At 45.6% G+C, this 21,500-nt stretch overlaps 1 protein-coding gene, 1 long non-coding RNA gene and 1 pseudogene across 2 annotated transcripts; 1 reads left to right on the top strand and 2 right to left on the bottom strand.

The window, feature by feature from the left end:
• The first annotated feature begins 2,894 nt into the window (after positions 1-2,894).
• On the top strand, positions 2,895-9,383 carry LOC125545805. Its single transcript, XR_007300262.1, has 4 exons — positions 2,895-3,079; positions 3,219-3,291; positions 3,436-3,756; positions 8,996-9,383. It is a non-coding gene; the product is annotated as an uncharacterized LOC125545805 (long non-coding RNA).
• On the bottom strand, positions 3,824-7,133 carry LOC125545804 (disease resistance protein PIK6-NP-like). Its single transcript, XM_048709841.1, has one exon. It carries the CDS (start codon positions 6,439-6,441, stop codon positions 4,222-4,224), a length of 2,220 nt encoding a protein of 739 aa, XP_048565798.1. The 5' UTR covers positions 6,442-7,133; the 3' UTR covers positions 3,824-4,221.
• Positions 9,384-12,741: 3,358 nt separating the features above from the next.
• Positions 12,742-13,709, bottom strand: LOC125547135 (annotated as a pseudogene).
• Positions 13,710-21,500: the final 7,791 nt, after the last annotated feature.

Genomic DNA, 21,500 nt, shown 5'->3' with positions numbered 1-21,500 from the left:
AAATCCGGACTTGTTTGAACGAATTTTGTCCATTTGGTTTAAGTTGTTGTGAAAATGTATGCGGCTACGGTTGAATGGCTGCTTCCCGCATCCTATCCACGGATTGGTCACCCCTGTCCACGGACGGATGCGAAAGGAAATTTGCGGGTTGTTATTGAATATTCCCTTATAATGGGTTACCCGAGGTACTAGCCACGTCAAATCATGTCGATGTAAAGAGAAATTGATGAGGTATGCAATGGTTTGAGACCCTGGCTCATGATGATCAACGAGCGGTCGGCCGCCATGGGCAGCCATGGGGCATCTCTTCAAGCAATCATTTGCGCTATACCATTTCACTTGGCCAAAATACCACCTGCCTTTTGAACAATACAAGCCTATTTACCATATAAATCTGTGAACCAAAACAAGGATTGTAAAATGACAAGATATTTCAGTTCTAACCTCCAATTAACAACAACTAATGAATGAACTACCGAGAGACATTTGCTTGAAAGTTCAGCCACATTTAAAAATAATATATTATTTCCTCTGTTTCATAATGTAAGATATTTTTTGACACATTGTAGTTTATGAGACAGAGGAAGTACTCCCTCCATTCCACAATGTAGTGCTTCCTCTATTCCTGTGCTTTAACTTTGACCGTAAATTTAACTGCCAAGACCGATTGCGGCGGGAGTAAAAATTATATCAGTGAATTCGTATTCGAAAGAAGTTTTCAATTATATAATTTTTTTTCCCCACGCAGTTGGTCTTGTTGGTTAAATTTATGGTCAAAGTTGGACCTCCGGAAACGTAGGCGCACTATATTTTAGAATAAAGGGAGTAGTTATTTTGACTTGACTTTACGAGCGGTGTCATCAGAGCATTCACATGCCGTGCACATATTGGCTGGTTCATTTACTGCCTCAACAGCCAAAGGTATCCAAGGCAGTAGATGGGGCAAATCATGTCGCTGGATATACAATTTTTTTAATGCTAAAAGGATATTTTCATTCAGTGCGGCCCTGTTTGGATACTCTAACACAGTTAGAGTTAGAGTTATTTTCTAACCCACTCTAACCCAAATAAATACCTCTCCATCGGGATAGTTGGGTTAGATGGAACTAACCCACTCTAACCCTCCCTGTTTGGATACTTTTGGGTTATTTGAGCCCCAAACTAACCCAAACTAGCTCTAACCCCATGATCCAAACAGGGCCTGCGATCTACTGAGGTGATATAACCGTACAAAACGAATGCTTGATTGTCTGCATAACATGACACACACATCCAACACGTTCAACAAAATAATAAATAAAGAGATGGATATGTGTGGTGCAATGATCCTGGACCCGGCTCATGACGATCAACTCTAGTAGTACTAGTGTAGTACCGGATGCGGACTAGAAGCACTCGGTGACGACGCTCACTAGAATCTCGCCCGCAGCTCTGCTGTCTAGGGATCGGTGCACAATTGGATGAAATGAATTGTTGTTGTTGTTATTATTGTTATTGTTGAATACACTGCTCCAGTATAGATTGATACATTGCGTATATGTGTGCCAACAATAAATTAGACCCAAGCCTGGACTGTAAGTACAGAACAATATAATTGGTCATTTATTGGAATGCAAGGATTATTGAGCCACTGATACTTTATCCCCACCTTGTTAATAACCCAGTTGTACTCTCCATTGCCACTGCTCCACCTCCCTCGCAGCCCCAGGCCGTCAATACCATGATGCATGTTGTGGACGCCGTCATGTTGTCACACTCCTCCCGCGCCTTCAGCCACGCCAACCGCCGCAAATGTTGGCGGAATTGCGCCCTGTAGGCGGAGGCGGTCAGCGCGTCTGCGGCGGCCGCCAACACCGACGAAAAGTAGAACATAAGAGGTATTCACCGCTTGGGTCCCATGATGGCCGCCGCCGCTGCGTCGCCGGCATACACAGCCGGTGTCTTGCCCGGTTCAACACAGACCATTTTAAACGTCCTATATAAGATTTGTATTATACTGGTTTCTAGTAATATACATGTGTAATCATACATAGTTGTAAAAAAATTACAGGATTCCAAGCAGAACCTAATTAATACCACCTCCGTCTTAAAATGTAGGTGGTTTTTTAGATAGAGGTAGTCTAAATCTAAATTTAAACCTATTAATAAAAAATAGGTATTCTTAGTCCGTCATGCTATTTTATTAAAAAACCCCTGATGTTTCTGACATTACGCCCGCAGGTACATATCAAATATTTTTTTTAAATACTCATATCTTCTGAACCGTAACTTCAAATTTAACATGTTATATATGGAATTTGATTAGAAAAATATATAGAATCTGAATATGATATTATTTTACCCGTTAACTATTAAAAAAATACTATCTAGGGTGCAATCTTAATCAACAGTGCATTATCCGTCTTTCTTTCATATCGGTACTGATCCGGATTGTGGATGAACATCTCAGCAAAATCAGGATTGGAGACGAAATTGAAGATCGCTTGCCCGTTTCTTTGTACGTATTAAATCTACATGCGAGCCGCATTTAAATAGAAGACATGTGGAATCTTGAACTTGCGTTTTGGTAGGCAAAGACCATCTTTGTTTCGGCCGTAGCTACAATACTCAGATCATAGATCATTTTTTTAAATTAAAAGCATGTGATAATTTTTTTTCCGTTGCAATGCACAGACCCTTTTGCTAGTACAAAGCAAAAAATATTAGCTGAAAGACAAATTTTATATAGGGGCAGATTAGGCGAACTATAATAGTTTACTAGACTAGATCGGGCCAAAATTTTGTTAAGGGCTAAACAGAAAAGGTGAATTATTGCCAAAAAAGGAGAATGCACTTCTTGTTTTTCTAACTTATAAAGTCAGGTGACTTTACAGTGGCTGACACGTGGGCCGTCACCTCCGCATCCCCCCACCCTCTTCTCCGTCTTCCTCTTCCACGCTCGGCGACTGGACCCTCCCCGTGGCCTCCTCTGTCGCGGCCTCGTTCGAAACCGGAAAGACCGCCCAGTACCAACGAAGTGGAAGGACAAAGCCGTCGTCAGTGTCGTGTTTTGCGGCTCGTCGTTGTTCACGGATTCGAGGTAAGGCGGGGGCGCTGCGCCTCCTCCAACTCCTTCCGATCTGCTTATCTGAAAGAGGAATTAGAGCAGCAGAGACTACATCTTCTTGATGATTTTCCTTGTGGATGCCTCGATAATACGCGTTCTTCTGTCTCTGCAGGTCTTATGCTTCGATTTAATTTCTTGCATTAGGAAGTGACGATTGTTATGCAAGTTTCTGAACTTTTCTGAAGGTCTTATGCTCCTATGCACCCATGTAGATCGTTATACAAGTTCTTTTTCTGAATGAATTGTGGTAGATGGATTTCCGGATAGATGACTACAATAGATACGTCACAGCCTAACGGATCACTTCTCACTGTGTATTCCACCGTCAGGTTCTGATCCAAGGGGTCAAAATTGGGTGACGAGGTGCCCTGTCTGACTGAGTTTTATATCATGAACTATACGTACTGGCTTCTCCACCAGCAAACAACGGGAGAAACTACGCGAGCTACCAACCAAATGCACGCCAATATACAGCTGAAAACAGTTTCCATTATTCCTGTGGCGCTAGTGCTTGCCTGGCAATCAGGTGCTGCAGACAGATTGTGGATCACACATGCTTAATCTGCACAAAGTTCTGCTTCAAGTACATCATCAGGCATTACTGCAAGAACTACTCAGCTGGTTTGCAGAAACGGATGCCTACATTACAGGTAACTATATCATGACACACACCACACCAGTTCATCTTTGAGTTGTAGAAACCCAACCAAAGCATACTGATATCACACTGTGCATTCATAAGAAGTCAAATGTGTCCACAATCATCACACCTTATTACATGATACTGTACACGAATGCATACGATGTTTGATACAGAGGAAAGCCACACAAATTCAAATCCAAGCATAGATACAACTGTTTATGCTCAATCGGAGCCACTAGGGCACTCATGTAGAGCAATTAAACGGACATACTTAAGCTGTAATGCACGCAGAACATAAACACACAACAGAAAAAAATCAACAGACAAGAAGAACAGATTGCAATCCACACTAGCACACGCAAACCACACCATGCGATCAATGGAGAGGCCCTTCCGGCATCAAACCTGTTTCTTCCAGCAGAAAGAGAATCTTGCAGCATCGTCGTGATCCTCTTCTTCATCTCCTTTTTGCTTAGTCTTGAGTTTCTGGTCCATTGAGTTTAAGACTGGGCTTGTTTTTATGGTTTTCAATGGCCTCTCTCACCTCAGGAGGGACATGCTCACCCTTGTACTCGAGCTCCTTCAATCGGGAAAGTTTGTCGATGCCGGAGAGAGATGTGGAAGATGACCAGGCAATCTTCTCGAGCCTAGAAGCAGACCCTCTGTTGAAGACAATCTTGGTGATGGTCGAGCAGTCAACAACAAGGAGATTGAGCCATAAGAACTCATCTTTTTCTAATGTAATCTCATTCTGTGTTCCACCAAAAGACTTGTCCAAGAGCACCAGACAGCGTATGTTTGGTTTCTTGGTGAGCAGTTGTAGAGCAGCTACCTCTAGCAATGTACCACAAAGAGTCAGCTTGGCTATCTGTTTGGCATTGTCAAATGATGACAGCAAACTGCCGCAGAAGCTGCTGTTTAACTCAAGCTCTTTCAAATTTGTAAGATAGTCAACTCCAGAAATAGAACATATGCTGGTGATAGACAAAACCATCTTCTCGAGCTCACTGGCTGCACCATCCTCAAAAGTGACATTAGTCAAGTCCGAGCCCTCAACAACAAGGAGCTTGAGGCATCTGAATTCACTGTCCTTGAAGTTCAGCATGTGCTCGGTGCATACAATGTGTTGGAGCCTGAGACACTGTAACTTGGGCAGCTTGGCAAGGAGTTTCAGATCATCTTGGCTCAGCAGAGTGTGACATAGAGTTACCTTGACAAGTTTGTTTTTATCACCTTTTATGAACAATGGAAGAAGACGCCCCTTCTGTGTGGCTCCCCTGATGCTTAGACTCTCAAGAATCTTGAAATGGTTTTCCAACATAGAGCCAATGCCATATGGTAACTCTGCACTGGAAGGAGTACCCTCGTGTGGTGTGGTTATGGGAATAGCAGTGATTGACAGAGAACAGAGGCACTCATGTAGGTCACTGATCGTCTGAAGCAAATTCCTGAGGTGATCATCCTTATCTTGAATAACCACACCTAGCTTCCTCAGCTGCCATAGCTTTCCAATATCTTTTAAATCATTACTCTGCCAGGCCTTGACCTCAGATAGTACCTCCATGTTTACCATTTTGCCGATCCTACGAGGAATCCGGACACCATAGCGAAAATTGCTTGAATTCAGATCAATGTGACCAGCAAGCAGACGCTTCAGCTTCAAGAGCAGGATATTTGTTGTTGGATGTGCAGGCATCCTAGTTTCTCGGATATCCAGTACCTCTAGCTCATGGAGGTTGTTAATTTCACTGGGTAGCCGGGTAATATTTGTTTTCCTCAGGCTCAAATACTTGAGCAGTAACATCTTGCTGCAGATGTCCTTGAGGTACTGCTGGTTCTTCCCAAGAAAACACTGACAACCTTCTAGATCTAGCACCTTGAGCAGGGATACTTGAGATGATTTAGAGAGCCCCTCGAAGAATTTGTCAATTCTATCAGAGCTGCGGAGTTGTAGATCATTGAAAATGGAGAAGTGGCGAGCCAAGTGATGTGACAGGCATGTCTCCACAATGTGTTGTTTTCTAGCAATTGTGGTAATGAATCCATGAATTAGATCACCTACGACACAACTCTTTACATTTCCTGTGATACCAATATCAGCAGGATAAACAAGGCACCGGCCAACAAGTGTGTCAAAACATTGGTTGGCCTGACGCACAGAACTGGGCCAATCTTCCTTGTATGTCAGTCCTTCTGCAACCCACCGTGCAATCAAGGTTGACCGCCTGATCTTTTGTCCGGGAGAGAATATAGCTAGGTGCAGCAAGCAAGATTTGTATTCTTTAGCCAGATCACTGTAAGAAAACTTGAACATCACCTTAGTGATGCTGTTGAATGTTGTTTCTGGCAAAGTCCGCAGGGTGTTGCGCAGCTTGAGTAGCTCCTCGTTGCTCCTCTTGGAGTTAGCATAGAAAGCATGAGTGAAGATCTTCATGCAGAATTCATGTGGTTCACACTCATACAAGATATCATGCAAAATTTGGGGGCAGTAGTTGTTTTCAGATTTCTGCTGGCTAGTAAGCTTGAGCACCGTGTCATGGTAGAGGCCAGGAAGAGAATAGTCTATAGGTTCCCGCGGTGGATAGCAATATTCTTTAGCCAGCTGGATGTCCTTTGTGATGGTGACGATCATTAAATCGGCGCTGCAGTTTAACAGGCTCAAAGCATTTCTGATATCCTCACATGGTGTCATCTAGTTTACATTGTGGCCGGTTACATTTCTGCATGAACAACCCAAAGGTACTCTAGGGTGTCATCTAGTTAACATTGTGGCCGGTTGCATTTCTCCACGAACAACCCAAAGGTACCCGAGGTACCAATGGGATAAATCATGTTGGTGGATAGAGAAATTAATGGGGTGTGCAATGATCTGGGACCTGGCTCATGATGATCAAAGAGCAGTTGGGGCTGCCATAGAAAACCTCTTCGGCAGTGTGCTATACCATTTCACATGTTCAATGAACAGTATAAGCTTTTTTTTTATCATATACGTCACCTTTTGAAACATAGGAATAGGAAGAGCGGGGAATTAGGATGTTGCCTATCCTAGATTCCTACAGGAACTAAAATCACAAAAAAACTGCAAAACTATCCTTTGGATGTCACATAGGAAAACACGAAAATTATAGACACTAACAGAAGAAAACATGAGAGGTAGGACCTCATGTTTAGTTTATTCCAAAATTCCTATGGCATAGTCCAATCCATAGGGATTTAAAAGGAACATAGAATAACAATTCCTTTTTTTTACAAACAACAGCAGAAGAAAATCTCATGAAGGAATCCTATTCTACATAATTCCTATCCCTTTTCCTTTATTTCGGACGGGCCTTAAAGTTGTAAAATGACATAGATATTATATTTGTAAACTCCCATTAGCAACAACTGACCGACTGCTAGTTGCAAGTTAAGCCATCTCCAATGCTCGTACGCTTGTGTAGACTTTAGAGGATTTTTTCTTCAAAAATATTACTTTAGAGTCGGTGTTTAGAGTCCTTATCAACAAGCGCCACAAGAGAAATATGGAAAGCTGGCCAGCGCTTCCCTCTGCAACGCAGGGCTACCAAGCGTCCGCAGAAAACACGCAGCCACATGCAGGATCATTGATTTTTGTTAGGGTCCACAATAGCGCTCGTAGCCTGCATCTGGAGGGGGAAAATGACCGAGCGCCTGGCGATAGTTTAGCGTCGACGAAAGCTAGATTCGTGACTCGAGGAATATTTTTATTATACCCACCCAGAGACATTTGCTTGATACTGGTTCCAGAACCTCTTCGACGAATAACACCAGTATTATGGTAGAAGGCACCGCGAATGATATCACGAACCTCAAGTTCCTTCTCCTATGCTTTCAGTACTTGTCGGGTCTCAAGATTAACTTCGACAAAAGCCAGGTCATGGTCTTAGGCTATTCTCCCGAGGAGAGTCAAAGCATTGCCAACCGGCTTAATTGCCCTTTGGGTTCTTTCCCATCACCTACTTGGGGATCCCCATTAGTGACTCCCGCCTTACTGTTGCTGATTTAAGGCCCTTGGTGCTCAAACTTTAACACCGCATTGAGCCCTGGCAGGGGAGATGGTTTTCAAAGGTGGCGCGGACCATCCTCATAAACTCCAACCTGTCCAGCCTCTTGTTGTTCATTATGAGTTTCTATAGCCTGCACAAGACTCTGCACCATGAGATTGGCACGATCCAAGCCCGCTTTTTCTGGGCTCGAGAGGGCGACAAGCAAAAATACCACATGGTTCGGTGGTCGGAGATTTGCAAGCCTCGTGACCAAGGTGGCCTCGGGATTATGTCCTCCAAACGCATGAACATCGCCCTCCTTGCTTGATGGCTTTGGCGGATCTCCAATGGTGAGGTTGGTCTTTGGCTGCAGCTTATCCGGAATAAATATCTTCACGGCCAACCCCTTGCTTTCTGCCAACGGTCCGGTGGCTCCCAGTTCTGGCAATCCGTGATACAACTGCTACCTGTACTCTGGATCGGGACCTCCATTGCGGTTGGCTCAGGCTCTAGTACCCTATTCTGGTTCGATAGGTGGGCGGGCGATGCCCTCTTTGCCTCCCGCTTCCCGGACTTGTTCGCCATCGCTGTGGATCCTCGGGTCTCCGTCGAGGCGGCCCTTATTGACTTAGGGCACCTCGCCTTCAGGCAGCTCTTCGGGCCCCCAGAAGTTAACGCGTGGCATGAGCTCCTAGACACCGTTGCTCTGCATGAGCTGGATCTCACGCAACCCCAGGACCTGTTTCATGGCACTTAGAGCCTTAGGGCAACTTCTCCACCAAGTCCCTTTACAGGGCTATCGCTCCCTCCCCCACCCTGGAACCTCTTATATTGATCTGGGAAATCAAACTTCCCCTTAAGATCAGGATCTTCCTCTGGCAGTGGATCCGTGGGCGGGTTCCTTCTGGAGTCGAGGTGCTGAAACGTAATGGCCCCGGAGATGGGATGTGCCCCCTGTGCGGGATGCTCGAGGATTCCAATCATATCTTCTTCTCCGGTGTCTCTGCCCAATTCTTGTGGAGTTGCCTCCGCAAAGCGGTCGGTGGTCGCTGGTGCAACACCAACTTCCTGGACCTCTTCGCCGAGGTTCAGGCTTCGCCCCAGCCTGGCCACCACATTAGGTGGTTGGTGATTGGGGTCCTTGCGTGGACGCCGTGGACGATTCGCAACAAACTCGTGATTCAACGCGTTCCCCTTCGACAATCGACTGACGCAATTTTCAAAATGTGTGGTTACTTGCAGTTTTGGCGGCCACTTAGCCGTTCCCAGGATCTTGACGCCGTCAACAACATCATCGCGACCCTCCGTGCATTGGCCATCCGCTTGGCGCCGCCGCTACCTCCACCACCCCAGAGCCGGATTAGATCATGTAGTCTTTGGCCTGCCTGAGGCTTGGCCTTGTTTTTTATGTTTTGGGCTTGTTGAGTTGTGCCCTCGGCAGAACCTAGTACTTCTCATCACTGTTGTTCCATGTTTGTGTGTGTGGGTGTGAACCTTATTGTACTCCTTGGCTGTGGTGGCTTGCTTTATTTATAAAGCGGGGCAAAAGCCTTTTCCGGTAATAACCCTTTCAAGAGATGTTTTCTTGAGAAACACGCCAATGTAAATCTTTCACTTGACTTGGACAACAGTGTTGTCAAGGGTGTTCACACATTGTGCACTGCTATTAACATTGTGGCCGGTTGCATTTCTACATCAACAACTCAACGGTACTGGAGGTACTAGATGCGACAAATCATGTTAGTGGAAAGAGAGATTGATGGGGTGTGTAATGATCTCGGACCCTAGCTCATGATGATCAACGAGCTGTTGGGGCCGCCATAATGGGGTGTGCAATAATCTGGGACCCTGGATCATGATGATTAATGAGTGGTTGGCGCGCCATAGGAAACCCCTTCTAGCAATCATGTGCGCTATACCATTCCATGGCCAATGAACAAAACAAGCTTACTTATCATACAAGGCATTGTTTGGAACATAGGAATTCAAAACATAGAAATAGGAAGAATGGAGGAATTAGGATGTTACCTATCCTAGATTCCAATAGGAACTAAAACCGTGGAAAAAGTGCAAAACTATAGTTTGTGCGACACATCAGGAAACGAACCAATTGTAGACACAAATAGAAGAAAATATGAGGTTGGACTTCATGTTAGGTTTCCTCTTAAATTCCTATGGCATATTACATTTCATAGGAATTTCAAAGGAATATAGAATAACAATTACTTTGTTACAACCGACACCGTTTTTTTAAAGGAACCCTATCCTGCACACTTCCTACCCATTTCTTTTGTTTCAAATGGGCCATAAATTTGTGAACCAAAACAAGAATTGTAAATGGAAAAGTATTCAATTTTGACCTCCAATTCATAATAACTGACTAGCTATTAGTTGCAAGTTAGTAACTTGACGAAAAAACTAGAATAGCCACCGAAAGACATTCGCCTAGAACAGATTCCAGGAGCTCTTCGATGAATTGCCTTTTCAAGATGGCGATATGTCTCTTGGGCCATGCACTAATGTAAATCTTGACTTGACTGGCGGTGTCGTCAAGGGTTTTCACACGCGATGTATTGTCATTAATATTGTGCTTGTTTGCATTACTGCATCAATAGACCAAAGGTACCGGAGGTACTAGACGTGGCAAATAATGTCGATGGATAGAGAAATTAATGGGGTGTGCAATAATCTAGGACCTGTCTCATGATGATCAATAAGCGGTGGGAGGCGCCATAGAAAACCTATTCGGTAAATCGTTTGTGCTATACCTTTCCACATGTCCAATGAACAATACATGATTATTTATCATATAAGGCACCGTTTGGAACATAGGAATAGGAAGGAGGAATTAAGATGTCGTGTATCCTAGATTCCTACAGGAACTGAAACCACAAAAAAATTGCAAAACTATCCTTTGGATGTCACATAAGAAAACATAAATTATAGACAAAAATAGAAGAAAACATAGATCCTCATGTTTTGTTTCCTCCAAAATTCCTATGGCATTCAATTCCATACGATTTTCGAAGGAATATAGGATAAAAATTCCTTTGTTATAAACGTCAACAAAATAAAAATTCTTGAAGAAATACTATCCTACCCTTTTTCATTTGTTTCTGACGGGCCTTAAATTTGTGAACCAAAACAAGAATTTAAGATGGCAAAGATATTTCAATTCTGACCTCCAATTAACAAGAACTGACCAACTTCTAGTTCCAAGTTAGGCCATCTCCAATGCTCAGACGCTTGTGGAGACATTAGAGGATTTTTTTTCCTGAAAATTACTTTAGCCTCGGTGTTTAGAGTCCTTATATGCATGGCTAGCACTTCCGTCTCCAACACAGGGCTACCAGTATCTTTCTCTTCCCTTCTGTGAACAAAGCAGTGATTAGCCTCTGGCACTCACTTTCCGAAGCACCAACTGACTTGCTTTCAGAACAACCCTGATCAATTATCCCTGAAATAAGTGCCCGCAGAAAAAACGCAGCCACGTATAAGATCCTGATAGGATCAATGATTTTTTTATTGTCCACAATAGCGCGCATAGCCTGCATGCAGAGAAAAAAGAAGCCAAGTGGACGGTGATAGTTTTTGCATCGACGGAAGCCAGGTTTCGTCCATAATGGCTCGGAATTGAAACCAGGCGCCTAGCCTAAGCACCGACATTGTAGATTCGCTTCGTGACTTGAGGAAAGAAGTTCAAAGATAGCCACCGAGAGATATTTGCTTGGAACCCGTCCAGGACCTCTTCGACGAATCACCCTTTCAAGATGGTCAGATATTTTCTTGGGAAACACACTAATGTAAATCTTGACCTGACTTGATGAATGGCGTTGTCAAGGGTGTTCACATATCATGCACTGTTATTAACATTGTGGCAGGTTGCATTTCTCCATCAACAACCCAAAGGTATGTGAGGTACTAGACGCGACGAATCCAGTCGGTGGATAGAGAAATTAATAGGGTGTGCAATGATCGGGACCGTGGACCATGATGCTTAACGAGCGGTTGGGGCCGCCATAGGAAACCTCTTCAGGCAATCATTTGCGGTGTACCATTCCACAACGGTCAATGAACAATACACCCTCTGTCTCAGTGCATGGAGCGTGCATGTAGTTCTAAATCATTAATTTGACTAACTAAATATATGTTATATTTTACTAAAAGTAATCATTGTATTCTTAACCGAATGTAAGTTCTAAATATATATTATTATCACATATAATACATATTTAGCAAGTTAAATTATCAACCTAGAACTACACACATGCACTATACACTGAGACGGATGAAGTACAAGCTTATTTATCATATAAGGCACCATTTGGAACATAGGAATAGGAAGAATGAAGGAATTAGGATGTCGCCAGTCTTAGATTCCTACATGAACTAAAACCATGGGAAGACTGCAAAACTATGTCACATAGGAAAACCCAAAATTTATAGACACAAACAGAAGAAAACATGAGGTGGGTTCAAAGAAATCTTTCCCTAATAATAAAGCACGGATTGACTTCGTGGGTTCACCGTCACAATACGCTTCTTCCTGTGAATTTACTCTTTCAGTTTGAATTTTAAACACATACACGAGGTGGTACTAATTTCAACCCACGCTCGTAGAGTTTCTGCCTCGCTCCGTCTTTCGCAACGCACGCACCTCACCTATATTGGGCCACGTTGTTCCACTGCTGGGCCTTTTCTTATGTGCCACTGAGTCACGCAAGAGGCCCTCCATCTCGAAGGTTGTGGCCAACTGAGCTGGTAAGCTTGTGCGACGAAACACGGTTTGTTATCAAAATAAATAGTCCCACCTCGATTCTTTGCAATCAATCCCAGCATTGGGCAGCAATTTATATACGCCGACGGCTTTACAGCATCAACAAGCAGAGGAAGGAAAGAGAACGAAGGAAATAATCACGGGGCAGAGGGATACAGCGAATCGACTCCCCGATGGCAAACCTGGGAATCGGAAACCTAGGAAAATCGGATTAGCAAAATCGGCAGGACGGCCCTTGCTTGTCAGCCATGGCCGCCAAGACGTCCGCGGCGGCCGCCACCGCAGCGAGCACGACGAAGGCCTTCTTCAGGGCGGTGTACCTGTTGACACTATCCCTGCACCCCTTGCAGTGCACGGCGTGCCGGAAGTACCTGCTGGTCGGGTTGGGCCCGTGCTGCGTGCCGAAGCCGCCCTTGGCCGGGAATAACGCGGAGATCCCGGCGGCGGCCGGCACGGGCGGCGGCGACATGGTGCTGTGGCCGAAGTAGTAGGGCATGCCGTGGACGGCCCTGTCCATCCACCGCCGGTAATCGGCCACCCAGGTGTCCGAGGAGCGGAGGTTGAGGTAGAGCTCCTTGGTGGGCACCTTCTCCCGGAGCAGCACCTCGTTCTGCGACGATAGGAACCCCATGTCCTGCTCGAACACCTTGCACGCGTTCTGGTGGAAGTACCAGCTCGGCACCACCCTCAGCAGCGGCGACCTCGCCGTGGACCCGAACCAGACGAGCAGCATCGACTTCCCCTGCCCCTGCCGTCCTTGTCCACGAACTCGAGCGTGTTGGTGAGCACGCAGGGCACCTCGAAGCGGAGCAGGTTGCGGAGGTGCGGCGCGCGCTCGCGCCACCAGTGGCCGGCGAAGCCCCGGGCGGTGCGCTCGGCGACCTCGAAGGCCAGCGGCTGCACGTCCTCCCGCTTGGCCGTCTAGTCGGTGCGGTCGTGCGAGATGGGCACGTGCGCCGGGTCCATGAGGTTCTCCAGCAGGATGGAGTGGTCGTAGGGGAGCTCGTGCACCGTGGACAGGTCCGTGAACCCCGCCGGCGCGTACGGCTCGAACCACGGCAGCTTCTTCGCGTCCGGCGGGCTTGCCGGCGACATCCACACCCACACCACCCCCTGCGAGTCCCGCACCTCATAGTTGCGCGCGCACGCGTTCCGCGGGATCTTGGCGCCCTCAGGCAGCTGCTGTTGGAAATATGCCCTAGAGGCAATAATAAAATGGTTATTATTATATTTCTTTGTTCATGATAATTGTCTATTATTCATGCTATAATTGTGTTATCCGGAAATCGTAATACATGTGTGAATACATAGACCACAACACGTCCCTAGTGAGCCACTAGTTGACTAGCTCGTTGATCAAAAGATAGTCATGGTTTCCTGACTATGGACATTGGATGTCATTGATAACGGGATCACATCATTAGGAGAATGATGTGATGGACAAGACCCAATCCTAAGCATAGCTCAAAGATCGTGTAGTTCATTTGCTATAGCTTTTCCGAATGTCAAGTATCATTTCCTTAGACCATGAGATTGTGCAACTCCCGGATACCGTAGGAGTGCTTTGGGTGTACCAAACATCACAACGTAACTGGGTGACTATAAAGGTGCACTACGGGTATCTCGGAAAGTGTCTGTTGGGTTGGCACGAATCGAGACTGGGATTTGTCACTCCGTATGACGGAGAGGTATCTCTGGGCCCACTCGGTAATGCATCATCATAATGAGCTCAATGTGACCAAGTGGTTGATCACGGGATCATGCATTACGGCACGAGTAAAGTGACTTGCTTGTAACGAGATTGAGCGAGGTATTGGGATACCGACGATCGAGTCTCGGACAAGTAACGTACCGATTGACAAAGGGAATTGTATACGGGATTGATTGAATCCTCGACATCGTGGTTCATCCGATGAGATCATCGAGGAGCATGTGGGAGCCAACATGGGTATCCAGATCCCGCTATTGGTTATTGACCGGAGAGTCGTCTCGGTCATGTCTGCGTGTCTCCCGAACCCGTAGGGTCTACACACTTAAGGTTCGGTGACGCTAGGGTTGTTGAGATATTAGCATACGGTAATCCGAAAGTTGTTCGGAGTCCCGGATGAGATCCCGGACGTCACGAGGAGTTCCGGAATGGTCCGGAGGTGAAGATTTATATATAGGAAGTCAAGTTTCGGCCATCTGGAAGGTTTCGGGGGTAATCGGTATTGTACCGGGACCACCGGAAGGGTCCCGGGGGTCCGTCGGGTGGGGCCACCTATCTCGGAGGGCCCCATGGGCTAAAGTGGGAGGGGAACCAGCCCTTAGTGGGCTAGTGCGCCCCTTTGGGCCTCCCCCTGCGCCTAGGGTTGGAAACCCTAGGGGTGGGGGGCGCCCCACTTGGCTTGGGGGGCACTCCACCCACCTTGGCCGCCGCCCTCCCTTGGAGATTCAATCTCCTAGGGCCGGCGCCCCCTAGGGGTCCTATATATAGGGGGGGGGGGGAGGGAGGTCAGCCGCACCCTAGCCCCTGGCGCCTCCCTCTCCCTCCCGTGACACCTCTCCCTCTCGCAGTGCTCGGCGAAGCCCTGCCGAGATCGCCGTAGTTTCCACCACCACGCCGTTGTGCTGCTGGATCTTCATCAACCTCTCCTTCCCCCTTGCTGGATCAAGTTGGAGGAGACGTCTTCCCAACCGTACGTGTGTTGAACGCGGAGGTGCCGTCCGTTCGGCGCTAGGTCATCGGTGATTTGGATCACGACGAGTACGACCCCACCAACCCCGTTCTCTTGAAGGCTTCCGCGCGCGATCTACAAGGGTATGTAGATGCACTCCTCTCTCCCTCGTTGCTAGATGACTCCATAGATTGATCTTGGTGATGCGTAGAAAATTTTAAAATTCTACTACGTTCCACAACAGTGGCATCATGAGCTAGGTCTATGCGTAGTTTCGATGCACGAGTAGAACACAAAGCAGTTGTGGGCGTCGATATTGTCAATTTGCTTGCTGTTACTAGTCTTATCTTGATTCGACGGCATCGTGGGATGAAGCGGCCCGGACCGACCTTACACGTACGCTTACATGAGACTGGTTCCACCGACTGACATGCACTAGTTGCATAAGGTGGCTAGCGGGTGCCTGTCTCTCCCACTTTAGTCGGATCGGATTCGATGAAAAGGGTCCTTATGAAGGGTAAATAGAAATTGGCATATCACGTTGTGGTTTTGGCGTAGGTAAGAAACGTTCTTGCTAGAAACCTATAGCAGCCACGTAAAAACTTGCAACAACAATTAGAGGACGTCTAACTTGTTTTTACAGCATGTGTCGTGTGATGTGATATGGCCAAAAGGATGTGATGAATGATATATGTGATGTATGAGATTGATCATGTTCTTGTAATAGGAATCACGACTTGCATGTCGATGAGTATGACAACTGGCAGGAGCCATAGGAGTTGTCTTAATTTATTTATGACCTGCGAGTCAACATAAACGTCATGCAATTACTTTACTTTATTGCTAAAGCGTTAGCCATAGTAGTAGAAGTAATAGATGATGAGACAACTTCAAGAAGACACGATGATGGAGATCATGATGATGGAGATCATGGTGTCATGCCGGTGACAACGATGATCATGGAGCCCCGAAGATGGAGATCAAAAGGAGCAAATGATATTGGCCATATCATGTCACTATTTGATTGCATGTGATGTTTATCATGTTTTACATCTTATTTGCTTAGAACGACGGTAGCTTAAATAAGATGATCCCTCGTAATAATTTCAAGAAAGTGTTCCCCCTAACTGTGCACCGTTGCGAAGGTTCGTTGTTTTGAAGCACCACGTGATGATCAGGTGTGATAGATTCTAACATTCGAATACAACGGGTGTAAGCCAGATTTACACACGCAATACACTTAGGTTGACTTGACGAGCCTAGCATGTACAGACATGGCCTCGGAACACGGAATACCGAAAGGTTGAGCATGAGTCGCATAGAAGATACGATCAACATGAAGATGTTCACCGATGTTGACTAGTCCGTCTTGCGTGATGATCGGACACGGCCTAGTTGACTCGGATCATGTTTCACTTAGATGACTAGAGGGATGTCTATTTGAGTGGGAGTTCATTGAATAATTTGATTAGATGAACTTAATTATCATGAACTTAGTCTAAAATCTTTACATTATGTCTTGTAGATCAAATGGCCCACGCTAATGTTGCCCTCAACTTCAACGCGTTCCTAGAGAAAACCAAGCTGAAAGATGATGGCAGCAACTATACGGACTGGGTTCGGAACCTGAGGATCATCCTCATAGCTGCCAAGAAAGATTATGTCCTAGAAGCACCGCTAGGTGACGCACCCATCCCAGAGAAACAAGCAGTTATGAACTCTTGGCAGTCACGTGCTGATGATTACTTCCTCGTTCAGTGCGGCATGCTTTACAGCTTAGAACCGGGGCTCCAAAAGCGTTTTGAGCAACACGGAGCATATGAGATGTTCGAAGAGCTGAAAATGGTTTTCCAAGCTCATGCCCGGGTCGAGAGATATGAAGTCTCTGGCAAGTTCTTCAGTTGTAAGATGGAGGAAAATAGTTCTGTCAGTGAGCACATACTCAAAATGTCTGGGTTGCATAACCGCTTGACTCAGCTGGGAGTTAATCTCCCGGATGGCGCGGTCATTGACATAATCATTCAGTCGCTTCCACCGAGCTACAAGAGCTTTGTGATGAACTTCAATATGCAGGGGATGGAAAAGACCATTCCTGAGGTATATTCAATGCAGAAATCAGCGGAGGTAGAAATCAAAAAGGAACATCAAGTGTTGATGGTGAATAAAACCACTAAGTTCAAGAAAGGAAAGGGTAAAAAGAACTTCAAGAAGGACGGCAAGGGAGTTGCCGCGCCCGGTAAGCAAGCTGCCGGGAAGAAGTCAAAGAATGGACCCAAGCCTGAGACTGAGTGTTTTTATTGCAAGGGAAGTGGTCGCTGGAAGCGGAACTGCCCCAAATACTTAGCGGACAAGAAGGCCGGCAACACTAAAGGTATATGATATACATGTAATTGATGTGTACCTTACCAGTACTCGTAGTAGCTCCTGGGTATTTGATACCGGTGCGGTTGCTCACATTTGTAACTCAAAGCAGGAGCTGCGGAATAAGCGGAGACTGGCGAAGGACGAGGTGACGATGCACGTCGGGAATGGTTCCAAGGTCGATGTGATCGCCGTCGGCACGCTGCCTCTACATTTACCTACGGGATTAGTTTTAAACCTCAATAATTGTTATTTAGTGCCAGCTTTGAGCATGAACATTGTATCAGGATCTCGTTTAATTCGAGATGGATACTCATTTAAATCCGAGAATAATGGTTGTTCTATTTATATGAGAGATATGTTTTATGGTCATGCTCCGCTGGTGAATGGTTTATTCTTAATGAATCTCGAGCATAATGTTACACATATTCATAGTGTGAATACCAAAAGATGTAAGGTTGATAATGATAGCCCCACATACTTGTGGCACTGCCGCCTTGGTCACATAGGTGTCAAATGCATGAAGAAGCTCCATGCAGATGGACTTTTGGAGTCTCTTGATTACGAATTATTTGACACGTGCGAACCATGCCTCATGGGTAAAATGACCAAGACTCCGTTCTCAGGACAATGAAGCGAGCAACCAACTTATTGGAAATCATACATACTGATGTGTGCGGTCCAATGAGCGTTGAGGCTCGCGGTGGCTATCGTTATGTTCTCACCCTCACTGATGACTTGAGTAGATATGGGTATGTCTACTTAATTAAACACAAGTCTGAGACCTTTGAAAAGTTCAAGGAATTTCAGAGTGAGGCTGAGAATCAACGTGACAGAAAAATCAAGTTCTTGCGATCAGATCGTGGGGAGAATACTTGAGTCACGAATTTGGCACACACTTACGGAAATGTGGAATAGTTTCACAACTCATGCCGCCTGGAACACCTCAGCGTAATGGTGTGTCCGAACGTCGTAATCGCACTCTATTGGATATGGTGCGATCTATGATGTCTCTTACCGATCTACCGCTGTCATTTTGGGGCTATGCTTTAGAGACTGCCGCATTCACTTTAAATAGGGCTCCGTCGAAATCCATTGAGATGACACCGTATGAATTATGGTTTGGGAAGAAACCTAAGCTATCGTTTCTAAAAGTTTGGGGATGCGATGCTTATGTCAAGAAACTTCAACCTGAAAAGCTCGAACCCAAGTCGGAAAAATGCGTCTTCATAGGATACCCTAAAGAAACTATTGGGTATACCTTCTACCTCAGATCCGAAGGCAAGATCTTTGTTGCCAAGAATGGATCCTTTCTAGAGAAAGAGTTTCTCTCGAAAGAAATAAGTGGGAGGAAAGTAGAACTTGATGAAGTATTACCTCTTGAACCGGTAAGTGGCGCAGCTCTGGAAATTGTTCCTGAGGTGCCTGCACCGACTAGAGAGGAAGTTAATGATGATGATCATGAAACTTCAGATCAAGTTGCTACTGAACTTCGTAGGTCCACAAGGACACGTTCCGCACCAGAGTGGTATGGCAACCCTGTCTTGGAAATCATGTTGTTAGACAACGGTGAACCTTCGAACTATGAAGAAGCGATGGCGGGCCCAGATTCCGACAAATGGCTGGAAGCCATGAAATCTGAGATAGGATCCATGTATGAAAACGAAGTATGGACTTTGACTGACTTGCCCGATGATCGGCGAGCCATATAAAATAAATGGATCTTTAAGAAGAAGACAGACGCGGATGGTAATGTAACCATCTATAAAGCTCGGCTTGTCGCTAAGGGTTATCGACAAGTTCAAGGGGTTGACTACGATGAGACTTTCTCACCCGTAGAGAAGCTGAAGTCCGTCCGAATCATGTTAGCAATTGCCTCATTCTATGATTATGAGATATGGCAAATGGACGTCAAAACGGCATTCCTTAATGGTTTCCTTAAGGAAGAATTGTATATGATGCAGCCGGAAGGTTTTGTCGATCCTAAGAATGCTGACAAGGTGTGCAAGCTCCAACGCTCAATTTATGGGCTGGTGCAAGCATCTCGGAGTTGGAACATTCGTTTTGATGAGATGATCAAAGTGTTTGGGTTTACGCAGACTTATGGAGAAGCCTGCATTTACAAGAAAGTGAGTGGGAGCTCTGTAGCATTTCTCATATTGTATGTGGATGACATATTGTTGATGGGAAATGATATAGAATTCTTGGAAAGCATAAAGGCCTACTTGAAAAAGTGTTTTTCAATGAAGGATCTTGGAGAAGCTGCTTATATATTAGGCATCAAGATCTATAGAGATAGATCGAGACGCCTCATTGGTCTTTCACAGAGTACGTACCTTGACAAGATATTGAAGAAGTTCAAAATGGATCAGTCAAAGAAGGGGTTCTTGCCTGTATTGCAAGGTACGAGATTGAGCACGGCTCAATGCCCGACCACGGCAGAAGATAGAGAAAAGATGAGTGCCGTCCCCTATGCCCCGGCCATAGGGTCTATCATGTATGCTATGCTGTGTACCAGACCTGATGTAAACCTTGCCATAAGTTTGGTAGGAAGGTACCAAAGTAATCCCGGCATGGAACACTGGACAACGGTCAAGAATATCCTGAAGTACCTGAAGAGGACTAAGGATATGTTTCTTGTTTATGGAGGTGACAAAGAGCTCGTCGTAAAGGGTTACGTCGATGCTAGCTTCGACACATATCTGGATGACTCTAAGTCACAAACTGGATACGTGTATATTTTGAATGGTGGGGCAGTAAGCTGGTGCAGTTGCAAGCAAAGCGTTGTGGCGGGATCTACATGTGAAGCGGAGTACATGGCAGCCTCGGAGGCAGCACAAGAGGCAATCTGGGTGAAGGAGTTCATTACCGCATTACCGACCTAGGAGTCATACCCAATGCGTCGGGCCCGATGACTCTCTTCTGTGACAACACTGGAGCTATTGCCCTTGCCAAGGAGCCCAGGTTTCACAGGAAGACCAGGCATATCAAGCGTCGCTTCAACTCCATTCGTGAAAGTGTTCAAAATGGAGACATAGATATTTGTAAAGTACACACGGACCTGAATGTGGTAGATCCGTTGACTAAATCTCTCCCTAGAGCAAAACATGATCAACACCAGGATTCTATGGGTGTTCGATTCATCACAATGTAACTAGACTATTGACTCTAGTGCAAGTGGGAGACTGTTGGAAATATGCCCTAGAGGCAATAATAAAATGGTTATTATTATATTTCTTTGTTCATGATAATTGTCTATTATTCATGCTATAATTGTGTTATCCGGAAATCGTAATACATGTGTGAATACATAGACCACAACACGTCCCTAGTGAGCCTCTAGTTGACTAGCTCGTTGATCAAAAGATAGTCATGGTTTCCTGACTATGGACATTGGGTGTCATTGATAATGGGATCACATCATTAGGAGAATGATGTGATGGACAAGACCCAATCCTAAGCATAGCTCAAAGATCGTGTAGTTCATTTGCTATAGCTTTTCCGAATGTCAAGTATCATTTCCTTAGACCATGAGATTGTGCAACTCCTGGATACCGTAGGAGTGCTTTGGGTGTACCAAACGTCACAACATAACTGGGTGACTATAAAGGTGCACTACGGGTATCTCCGAAAGTGTTTGTTGGGTTGGCACGAATCGAGACTGGGATTTTTCACCCCGTATGATGGAGAGGTATCTTTGGGCCCACTCGGTAATGCATCATCATAATGAGCTCAATGTGACCAAGTGGTTGATCACGAGATCATGCATTACGGCACGAGTAAAGTGACTTGCCGGTAACGAGATTGAACGAGGTATTGGGATACCGACGATCGAGTCTCGGGCAAGTAACGTACCGATTGACAAAGGGAATTGTATACGGGATTGATTGAATCCTCGACATCGTGGTTCATCCGATGAGATCATCGAGGAGCATGTGGGAGACAACATGGG

The sequence above is a fragment of the Triticum urartu genome, chromosome 3, assembly GCF_003073215.2.
Source record: "Triticum urartu cultivar G1812 chromosome 3, Tu2.1, whole genome shotgun sequence".
Classification (NCBI taxonomy): domain Eukaryota; kingdom Viridiplantae; phylum Streptophyta; class Magnoliopsida; order Poales; family Poaceae; genus Triticum; species Triticum urartu.
Note: the sequence above shows the minus strand (reverse complement) of the source record. Positions and strands in the feature narration are given on the sequence as shown.